The sequence below is a fragment of the Coregonus lavaretus genome, assembly GCF_964263955.1.
Source record: "Coregonus lavaretus genome assembly, chromosome: 10".
Lineage (NCBI taxonomy): Eukaryota > Metazoa > Chordata > Actinopteri > Salmoniformes > Salmonidae > Coregonus > Coregonus lavaretus.
In genome coordinates this window covers 24,918,222-24,929,770 of record NC_139997.1, presented here as the reverse complement: position 1 = coordinate 24,929,770, position 11,549 = coordinate 24,918,222, and the positions used below count along the sequence as shown (strand labels likewise).

The following is an 11,549-nucleotide window of genomic DNA, read 5'->3' as shown; positions in this document are numbered from 1 at the left end:
AAAGGTGGCATCCTATGACGGTGCCACTTTGAAAGTCACTGAGCTCTTCAGTAAGGCCATTATACTGCCAATGTTTGTCTATGGAAATTGCATGGCTGTGTGCTCGATTTTATACACCTGTCAGCAACGGGTGTGGCTGAAATAGCCGAATCCACTAAATTTGAAGGGGTGTCCACATACTTCTGTATATATACTGTATTTTAATATTACAGTCAATGACATGGATCTTTCCTTTCTATCAAGTCAAGTAGCGCTATAGCTCAGCATCAAAATCACAAAGAAAATAATAAGTCCAAAAATGGTGGGAAAAAGCAATAACAGGTGATAGGACACAGATGGCGAGAGATGGAGAGAACAAAAGAGAGTGAGATGTAATGGGGGAAAATGTGTGATGGAGAGCAACAAGAGTGAAAAAGTACCATCGGGACAGCAAAAGAGGGAATTTAAGACAATAAGTAAAAAGGACAGAAAACAGAGAGGAGAGGTTTTGGGAGCTGGGAAAAGCATGTCTGCATAATGTACATCTGTCAGCCTGCCAGTCCCCCCTTGTAGTGTGTGGTTCAGATCTCCTCTGGTGAGATCACAGGGGGTTGAAGGTATTATACATTCATTTCCTTCTAGATTGTGCCAAAGTAATTTACATCTGTGAAATGAAAAACCTGAAAGTGGGCTTCAGGCTTTAACCAAGTGAGTGAATGGTGGTCGTGTTGCACCTGCATCATCAAATCATATTACAATAGACATCACTTGGAACGAGATGCAGAGAAACACAAATGCCAAGGAAATGGCTGTGTGATTACTTTGTCATAAAATAGATGGGTACTTGAATGAGAAACAAAACATAAGGTAGAGCAAATTACTGTATTTCAAATACCAAACAAGCACACGGAATCACAGTAAAACAATCAGAAGTCACTTGTAACTAACATTTGCTTTATTTGACATTTTTGAAAATCTCTACACTGTTCCCAAAATAGTGGGGAACATCCCCAAATAATGACAAGACAAGACATTGGAGAGGATCCGCCATAAGACAGTGTTGTGTCATTTGTAAGCCCTAGCTCCGGTTCCCCAGCAGATGCAGGACCAGCTCTTCGTCCTCGGCCAGAGAGAGGCCAGTGTCGAGCGGCTTGGCAGTTGCTTGTTGCCTGTGTCTCTTCCTGCTCCCCGCTGCCTCTTCTTCTTCTTCACCCGAGTGATCGATGCTGTCACTACGGCTGCGCTTCCTCGTCCCTGCAGCAGGGCTTTAAACAGATAGAAGAAAGGGTTCAACAATCAGTTCAGCTCATATCAATGGGAGTTCGGTTTTTATTGAGGGCCGATCTATGGAGATGGGTTTGAAAGGGGTTATGAGTAGGGTCCTGTGTTTTGGGCTATAATGTCACATTACCTTGTTTTGAACCTTTATTTAAAGCTTTTTCCAGAAATGAGAATTACACCAAAAATGTAAGCAATTGTCTGAGGATAGTGCTGGACCATCTGACATAAAAAGAAAATGGGACAGTTTGATGAAAAAGCTTTTATCAAAAGGTTAAAATCCAGGTCATGTGACATGATTGTCCAAAACACAGGGCCCTAGTTGAGACACCGTGGATCATGGGAATCTGTGTAAGAAATGTAGAGGAATGCATCACAGAGAGGCAACTTGGTTAAAAGTCTTCAAATGTTGCTAGCTGTTTGATTGCTTGCAGTTGATCACTGTTGGTTTTCTTTGTTATTGAGTGGGATGGAAAGAGGCATCCATCACATCTATCTGATAGGGGAGATAGCAGGCTCTGTTTATTCAAAAGTTGTGAGATGGTGTGGAAATAAACAGTTCTATAGAGATCTCCATGACTCTTTCAGTGTCGAGATCATCAGACACCCAGTAATGGCATAATGGAATTAATCGAACAAATGAGCTAAACAAAACAATTCTAAGTCTTTGATGAAGTCAAATGGTGTGGATAAAGGGAGATGGGAATGCTTTATGTGAACAGGTAGCAGAATGAAACGATGAGTCATTGCTGATAGAGCCATCTCTCCTATTATCCATGTCTCAGATTTTTGACACGCCACAGCTCTGGGGCTGGGTGGTGAGCACTAGGTAAAACAAAATGTCTGCCATGCATGCAGAACCCCATCGGGTCATATTCATTAGGGCACACCATAGAGCTGTGCGATATGGCCAAAAATCCATATCACAATAAAATGACTGAATTAATACAATTTACCCTTTAAACTACTACTACTAGTTTGATCAATTGTCCCATTAACAATAACCCATAACTATTTAATTTCAAATGATAAGTAGTATAGGCTACTTATCAGTATGTGGTAGCTGGTAGCTCAGCTGGTAGAGCACGGCGCTTGTAACGCCAAGGTAGTGGGTTCGTTCCCCGGGACCACCCATACACAGAAATGTATGCACGCATGACTGTAAGTCGCTTTGGATAAAAGCGTCTGCTAAATGGCATATTATTTATTATTATTATTTATTTATATAATGAACGATATCAGCAAAATGCCCACCATAAGTGGGCGGTATGGTCTGTGTCGATAATTTTTGGTTTCTCGTCCCAGCTCTAGCACACCGTAACAAAACGATTTGCAATGGAAAACTAAAAACAAGCGTTTCTATGAATATGTTCAGATGGTACCTTCTCGTTTCGGCCCATTTTTCTTCCATTTCATGTCTAATGAATCAGTTGAATCAGGACCCAGCTGTGTACATTAGTAAGGTTACTTTTTCTTTAACCTTGCCAACCACAAACATGTAGGCAAGCGCAATTTCTTGACAGTCTTTCCACAAGCCATAAGGAGGAGTGATTTCAACCAAAGTCAAAAGGAAAGGGAAAAGCAGTGGTACATTTGTCTTGCTTTGCTGTTTTGTTAGTGCTGACAGGGTGCTTTTCTCTAACCTTAGCCCATGGTGAAGACAACCTGAGCCCAAATGAAGAACTTAGTTTGTAGAACATCTGTTTGGTACAGATAGTGAGACATGAGAAGTTGGGGAATGGTCCAACCTGATCAGAATAAGTTGTTTGCAATTATAATCTATAATAGCCAAAAGAGCAGCAACAATAGATTTAAAAGAACAGAAATGGGACTCATTATTCTGACAAGTTCCTAATTTACCCCTTAACTGACCCCTTTGTCGGATTTCTGTGCCTCTATCATTCTTCTTATAGTTTTTGCTGTAGACTCAATTTAATTCCAAAGGCCAGCAGGTCTCATATAGTATTGTGTTTAATACTTTCCTGGGCACCATCACACACCAGCCAAGCTGTATCTTGCACTTGGCTGAGAACAAGAACCTGACCAGAACCTGACCAGGGGAAAATAGACAACTGAGTGGCAATAACATACCCTATATAGTGACATGTCTATGATGGAATAATTAGAACTGTATCTTAAATAAATAAATAAATACATCTTTACAGAAGTTCCGAAGATAAGGAAAGCTCAGAATTTACTGTGTATTGTTGAGGATGATTTAACCAAACAATTTCTGCCTGAATTGTTTGGTTAAATCACCCTCAACACTAAGTCTCTGTTGAATCATTTAAGGCTTTTCTCCAGCGGATCGACACAGAACTGTATGTGCTGGTATAAAAAGTATAGACTGGAATGGGGTCAACAACTGATTCGAGGGAATGTTTCATATGTTATGGCCCTCATGTCAATCATGGCTTAAGTGGACATCATGAAAATGATCGGAGAGGTTGAGAGTAGAAGAAGTTCAGGAGCAAAAAAAAAAATTATATATATATATATATAGAATTATTGTAAAATTAACTCTGTCCATAAGGTGTAGATAGTAAGTATAGACCGGAAGTAGAGGCCTGGGCGTTGTTGTTCACTAATTTACTCCAAGTAGGGAAAGGATGGTGGGGTTGAAAAGTAATAAAGGGGAATATATATATAAAAAATTAAATAAAACATGGGGGATTGGAAGTGATGCAGACAATTACATTGATAGAAGATACAATCTATCTGCAATATTAAGCTGATCCATTCCCCCCGAGAGAAAAAAAAAAAAAAAAAAAAAAAAATATCATGGCTTAAGTTGTCGCCATCCCCCTGGTGGTGGTTATACATAATTAACATAGTGCTAGATACAATAGAAATATGGGCTGCTCAAGGCTGTGCATCGATCAATAGCTCCCTTATGGTTAGCAAGTAGCATGCTTATGATTGTCTATATCCAGGTACAGCCAATTGGCCTTAGAGTTGTCCTGGGGACATCCATCCATCCGCTACTCCATAATCATAATGCATCATACCACCGGCTGTTGCCCTAGAGATCATGGTCAACCGGCTCAGCGATGACGTCAGCCAGGGAGACTCAATTACACTGTCATTCATCATCACCACAGGATGTGAGCAATGGAGTCAGTCAGACAGAGGAATTGGCCAGTACAGGCATGGATGGACTCAGTAGGGATAAACCCAGAGTGAATGGATGGACAGTACAGTATATTCTTGGTGCGCTTTAACAATGGCCAGGCCATATACAAGCAGCATAGGGAGGTTTCTCTTACAGATAGTGGTGTGTGGAAATCTGCCAGAAGAAGACACTAGGAGGTGGTATTAATATACACTGGAGGAAAGCGAGAAAGGGATAGAGGGAAAGAGAGAGGAGGGGGTGTAGTAGAAGATGTCAAGGAGAGGGTGATATATAAGTGGTGGTGTTCTGAGAAACCCCTCCCTAGCATAAACCAGCATCCCGGGGAGAGAGGCAGGCAGGCAGGCGGTAGATCTGCGTGGTAAAGGGCCATTGTAGTCATGCAGTGAAAGCGGGGAAGTGGAGCGGACTGTAAATCTGCTCTCGCCCGCAGCCCTCTGGGCTAACGGAGGAGGAGGAGAGGGAAGGAACATCTGCTGATCCTCCACACACGGGGAGAGGAAGGGAGAGATAAATGCAGGCGAAGGGAGTGAAAGAGAGGCAGAGAGAGAGAAAGAAGTATGAGGAATCGAAAGGGACAGAGAGAGAAGTAGAAACAAGTCAGAGAGAGAGCACAAAGACAATACTCCGTAGTACAGCGGTTGCCAACCTTTTCCAGTTACTGTACCACCGACTGAATTTTGCTCTGCACGGAGTACCCCTTAAGTACCCCCTCATGTGCATTTGACCAGTAAGACTATGGTCTCATGAGTCTTCTCAAGTACCCCCTGTGGATAGGCCAAGTACCCCTGGTTGGGAACCACTGCCGTAGTAGACAAGACATCAAGAAAAGAGAGGAAGATGTGGAGCAGAAAACCAGAAGCCTCGTCCTGCCTGCCTCTCTGTCTTTAAATTCTTGGTGCATTGCCCTGTAGCGAGAGGTCGCGTTGCCCTTCACCCTCGGCTGCCACTTTAAATCTGCCTCTAATTACACACTTTATAGCCTATTGCCGTCCGCCCGCGATCAATGCCTCTGCCACGGCAGGCTACAGAGGGAGTCCTCCCTCCTGGAAAGGGTATAATTCTGCTCCGGAGACAATTACACCACGAATCCCAATAATCCCAGGCAGCCGAGCAGTGATACAACATTGCAAATCTAATGAATCTATGAATGCTCAATAAAAACAACCCCACTACGACCGAGCGCCAGGCCTAAAATGCTGAGCAGCTCATTGTTTTCCAATATGGATTCCTTGAGAAACGTCAAACCATGGCTTCTGTCTGGTAATTTTGAAAGGATTGGAATGCATCAGTGATATCCAGACATCTAATCTATGCTTGGTCGAATTGATGCCTGTTCTTTCAGATTTACTCATCACAAAATCCTTATGGGTAAGGGCTGCGCATTGTCAAGGGATTTTAAAAGCTCTGTATGGAGCCTTTAGTCTATCATGCATCCAGTTTCAGCCTAAAGACTAGATGGTACAGTAGCCTATAATTTTTACCTGCTCTGGTGATCTTCTTCCTCTGAGTCGTAGCGTAGTTTGTCCGGGTCGGGCAGCGTGCTGGGGTCAAACTCCTCTCCATCAGAACCATCCAGGTACGCTACCACCTCCTCTTCATCTTCCTCACCTGACTTCTGCTCCTGGGACAAAATACACCATTACTACAAATACCCTGTGTTGGATACAATAAGCAAATCAACCAATTGTGTGAAGACTATGCAATCAATGAATGAATAGATTAATTAACATGGTGAGAGGGAGAAAAGTTCCCCATACACAGTAATGTATTTGTACTGATGTTTGTGTGCCCAATTACTGGATGTTATCGTTCATGAAGAAAAAGCTTGCCAAGCCACACTAAATCCCACCCCTATATGAACTCAGCGATAATACTGCAAGTCTGAAGCTGGCAAGTAGAAATACTGCAGGACGGACCAAAATAATAGTATGAAAATGTATTCACAGTGAAAGCCTGACGGATACAAATATCTAGAAGGTTAAAGCAGTATAAGATTAGTCAAACTCCGCCTGATGCAAGAGTAGGTTAAAAGAAGAGGGGGCAAGATAAATACAGCTCGATAGAGATTTACAGAGACAGGCAGAGGTAAGCCTCATGTGAGCAATATAAACACAGAATCGGGGGTACCAAACCACTCTGCTCCTGTGTGTTTCACTAATAACCTGTGGATCTCCCTCACACAATGTAACCTATATATTCGGAGGCCAATAAAAACTACAAATAAAACAAGTGGAAGTTCTAAGGAGTTTCACTGTGTGCTCTTTAATCCAAGCAGGAAATGAGAGGCGGTACTGAGAGAGGGAGAGGGAAAAGAGGGAAATAATTGATCTACTTAAAATGGATGAAACTGCCCAGTGGAACACACTTGTTAATGAGCTTGGGTTCTCAGACCCACAGGGCCGCAATCTTATGAAAGAATTTGGGACAAACGCATCTGTGGTAGATTTCTCTATGGACAGCTATAATGAGAGGGCCCTGTTTGTTCCACATATCTGAATCAGTTTCTCTAACCTCAGTGTTCAACAAGCCTTATTCACCCCACCCAGACAATTAATGGTTTCCAGAAAGTTTTGAAGAAAGAGAGAAGAATATTGCTGTTTTTAGCAACTCAATGGAACGTTAAGACCTAAGTTGAATTTCATGACTAGAAGGTGGGCTGCTCAATTTCAACTGGCATTGAAACTAGTCTTCAATGCTCTGCTTTGCAAACCAACAGCTCTATCCAGACAAAACTATTTATCAGGCCATCTGATGTGCGAGAAAGACCTCCCCCACTGATTGTTTGAAAATCAAAAAAGTAAAAACGTACGTATCATGACCCGGACTATTACCTCAATCAGGTAAACGGCGTCACTCCAAAGGCTCCCGTGGAAAACAAAGGGTCCTGAGCATGACATGTTGTGGGTGACCGAGTTAGCTACAGCAATACACTCTACCTCTTTCAGAACTTTCCAAACATAACCTGCAGTATGGATTTTCCTACGTTCTTGTGGTTATAGACTAAAGCACTGGTAAGTAAATAGTTCAATGCACTTTGCTGATTTAATGAAGAGATATCCACATGAAATGGAATAAAAGGCTTATATACTCTAAGCTTAGTGTATGACATTGAAGCAATAGCTTATGTAGGCCTAATATGCATACAATAATAATACATTTTATTTTAAGCGCTTTTCAAGACACCCAAAGTCACATTACATACACATGATAAGCAGCAGGATAAAAAGCAATAGAATCCCATAGAAATAAGTATATAAAAGTACACCATACATAAAGGACAGACAAACCAGGGAGAAAACTAAACATGATGACTGACTAACCAGGGAAGTGAACTAGACAGGGGATAAAAGCTAAGACAAGAGAATCTGGGTAAGCCTGTGTGAAAAGGTTTCTTTAGTGTGAACTTGAAAATGTGTATAGATTATGAGGTTCTGACATGGAGAGGGAGTTCCAGAGTTGGGGGGCTACACTGCTAAAAGCACGGTCTCCCATGGAGCGGAGACTGGTGCGAAGGATGGTGAGAGGAGGCATAGTGTCAGAGTGCAGTGAACAGGTCAGAGTGTAGGGGTGCAGGAGGTCAGTAAGGTACAATATGTGTCTGCCAATCCATCGAGTGCTTTGTAGGTGAACATGAGCAATTCGAAGATGATCCTGCATTGAACTGGGAACCAGTGGAGTTTGATCAGGGTGGGGGTGACGTGGTCCCCAGGTCTGGTGTGTGTGAGGACTCGAGCAGCAGTTTTTAATGTGTTGAAGTCTGTCCAGTGTTTTGGCGTGGAGGCCGTAGAGAATGGGGTTTCAGTACTCCAGGCATGATAAAATACTGGCGTGAATTAGTGTTTCAGCAGTAGGGTCAGTGAGAGAGGGTCTGAGTCGTGAGATGTTTTTGAGATGGAAGGCGGCTGACTTGATGATGTTCTGGATATGGGGTTTAACCTCTTAAGGATCTGACCCTTTTTTTCAATTTTCGCATAAAATGCCATACCCAAATCTAACTGCCTGTAGCTCAGGACCTGAAGCAAGGATATGCATATTCTTGATACCATTTGAAAGGAAACACTTTGAAGTTTGTGGAAATGTGTAATAAATGTAGGAGAATATAACACATATCTGGTAAAAGATAATACAAACCCCAAAACATTTTTTTGTTATTTTTTTTGTTCCATCATCTTTGAAATGCAAGAGAAAGGCCACAATTTAATATTGCAGTTTAGGTGCAATTTAGATTTGGCCACTAGATGGCAGCAGTGTGTGTGCAAAGTTTCAGATTGATCCAGCGAAGCATTGCAATACTGGACTATTTTGTATCAAGTCTGCCCAAATGTGCCGAATTGGTCAATTGATACATTTTCAAGTACATAACCATAGAGAACATACATTTTGTATTACCATATCATTTTTGTAAGTTTCCACACGCCCAGGAATGTCATACATGATGGATCATTAGCTTATACACTAACTTTCACACATCTAGATGGCCGGGCGGGTGGGTGTGGAGCCAGAGACAGCAGGGGTTCAAACTGTAGAACCCAGTTCCTAAATTTGAATATAAAAATGGATTTTATCAAACAAAACTATGCTACATTTTATCTCTGGGACCCTTAGGATGACAAATCAGAGCAAGATTACTGAATGTAAGTACATTATATTCCTTCAGAGGTGAATGTATCAAACCAGTTGCCCTGATAAGTTTTTTGTTGTTGTGCACTCTCCTCAAACAATAGCATTTGTTCACTGTAATAGCTACTGCAAATTGGACAGTGCAGTTAGATTAACAAGAATTTAAGCTTTCTGCCCATATAAGACATGTCTATGTCCTGGAAAGTTTGCTGTTACTTACAACAGTCACGCTAATCACATTAGTGCACGTTAGCTCAACCATCCCGTATACGGGACACCGATCCCGTAGAGGTTAAATGACAGAGTGGGGTCAAATTTAACCCCAAGGTTCCTGACTGTGGAGTTGGTGGATGGTGCAGCCTTGGATTGTCATGTTGAGTTGACCCAGTTTCTTGATGAGGGTCATGGGGCCCATGAGCTGACCTCTGTTTCCTCATCATTAAGTGTTAAAAAGGTATTGCTCATCCAAGTTCACTTCATGGAGACCATCAACAACAGAGGGAGGTGGCAGGGTGGAGTTGGGTTTTGTGTGGATCTAGATGTGCATATGCGTCTGCATGAAATCTGAGTCCAAAGTGATGGAAGAGTGACCAAGGAGTAGCATGTAAATCATAAACAGTAACGGCCCTAACACTGAGCCTTGTGGGACACCTGGTGATACATGGGCTGGGGCAGACCTGCAGTTGCTAAGGGGACAAACTGTTGTCTATCAGATAGGTAGAAGTGGAACCAGGCTAGGGGTGTTCTGGAGATTCCAAGAAGCCTCTAGATGCGGTCAGTTAAAATCTGATGACAGACAGTGTCAAATGCTACAGACGACAGGTCCAGGAGGATGAGGATGGAGATGTTCCCAGCTTTAGCAGCACAGAGATCGTCGTTCACTACCTTTACCAAGGAAGTTTCAGTGCTATGCATAGCCCGTAAGCCTGACTGGAGCGGTTCAAAAAGTTAATGAGATGCCATGTGTTGTTGGATTAGTGATGCTACCAACCGCTCAAGCACTTTAGCGAGGAAGGGGAGTACACAGTATCCCAAAGTATTTCACTCTTCCTATGTTAGAAATCTTATCTCAACTACTATACCCATTTACAACAAAGAGGCAACAAAAAATGGGAATGGGGGACTTGTAGCGATTCTAGTATCTAGGAAGGAAATCTAATCTTTGCTTTATCTAATATTAGAACACTAAGTAGGAGTATCAGCTGCTGTTTCCCAACGCTAGTCTTGCTGTGCAGGGAGAGAGATTCAGTGTCTGTGTGCGCTGCAAACCAATCCTGTATGGAGACCTGGCTTTTGCACAATTAATTTGTCAGCATTTTCATCATTTTTGTTATCATTACAACACTGTGCCCCACAGAGCTGCATAATATGGGGAAAAACTGACTCGTTAATTGGTGAACTGTTGGGATCATGGAAATAGAATGATTAATCTAATTCTATAGTTGGAATATAGTGGGCAGCACCTTGAATACATTGTTTGACATGACAATGAATGAATAAGCCAAGGAGGAATTATTGACAGGGTATGAACCAAAGTGTTGGTCAGTGTTTCCAGCGGACTTTAATTAGATGTTACATTACATTTTCTTACCTCATGTAGCTAGCTAGCTAACGTTCATGATTCGCCTATTCCTGTCTGATTTGGAAGATACCGTTGCACAAACATGCTTATCTAGGCCTACATCACTGGTACCTGGCTGTATTAGCTAGCTAAGTTTGCTCTGACTTAGTACATTTAGCAAGCTAGCTAGCCAGCTAATTAGCGAACTAACTAGCAATTAGCATTAGCAGTTAACGATTTATTTTAGCTAGAACTTGCTAAGACAAACTAGCAGACAGCAACTATGTAATTATAGAATGCTTGTAGAAAAGCAGCATCATTGTCACCAACATCTTTCTGCATGACCATGCAGACTGCAGAATGAACGGCAAGAAAGTGCTCGTGACTCCGTGGTCGAGCAACTGCTCTCTCCTTGAGTAACGGGGGGCAGGGCTTGGTGTGGGGAAGCAGCATGCAGCAGGAGGAGGCAGAAATACTTTTCAAGTAGCAAATGGAGTAAACCATAAAAACGGACATTACACGCGCTGGAGTTGCATTTCACATTTAACAAAACAAACATTGGAATATTGTTATAGAGGTAAAAACCCACACCGGTTCCTGCATCAATACCGGTATATACACTGCTGAGGAGTATTTCTGTCTTTAATAAAGCCCTTTTGTGGGGAAAAACTTATTCTGATTGGCTGTGGCTGCCAAATGGTTGGGCCTATGCCCTCCCAGGCACACCCATGGCTGCACCCATGCCCAGTCATGTGAAATCCATATATTAGGGCCTAACGAAATTAAATTGACTGATTTCCTTATATGAACTGTAACTCTGTACAATCTTTGAAAATTGTTGCATGTTGCGTTTATATTTTTGTTCAGTATAGTAAAATAAAGTATACTGCCCAGCCCTACAGATGAGTACTGTATTATTTTCTATCCTGATCATTATCTACAGATTAACAGCAAACATCAGTCTTTCTCTCACTTTGA

General features: G+C 42.1%; 1 protein-coding gene across 2 annotated transcripts in view; it reads right to left on the bottom strand.

The window, feature by feature from the left end:
* Window positions 1–843: 843 nt before the first annotated feature.
* The window catches only part of LOC311135603 (putative ATP-dependent RNA helicase DDX10), a 61,184-nt gene continuing 50,478 nt past the window's right edge, over window positions 844–11,549 (bottom strand). Inside the window, exons 17-18 of one of the 2 annotated variants that reach the window (XM_084169615.1) lie at window positions 5,872–6,011; window positions 844–1,244 (exon numbers count right to left, since the gene is read on the bottom strand). In XM_084169615.1, coding sequence (XP_084025741.1) covers window positions 1,058–1,244; window positions 5,872–6,011 — 327 coding nt within the window. In that variant the 3' untranslated portion in view covers window positions 844–1,057. The remainder of the gene's footprint in view (window positions 1,245–5,871; window positions 6,012–11,549) is intronic. The other variant, XM_084169616.1, reaches the window with a different exon arrangement.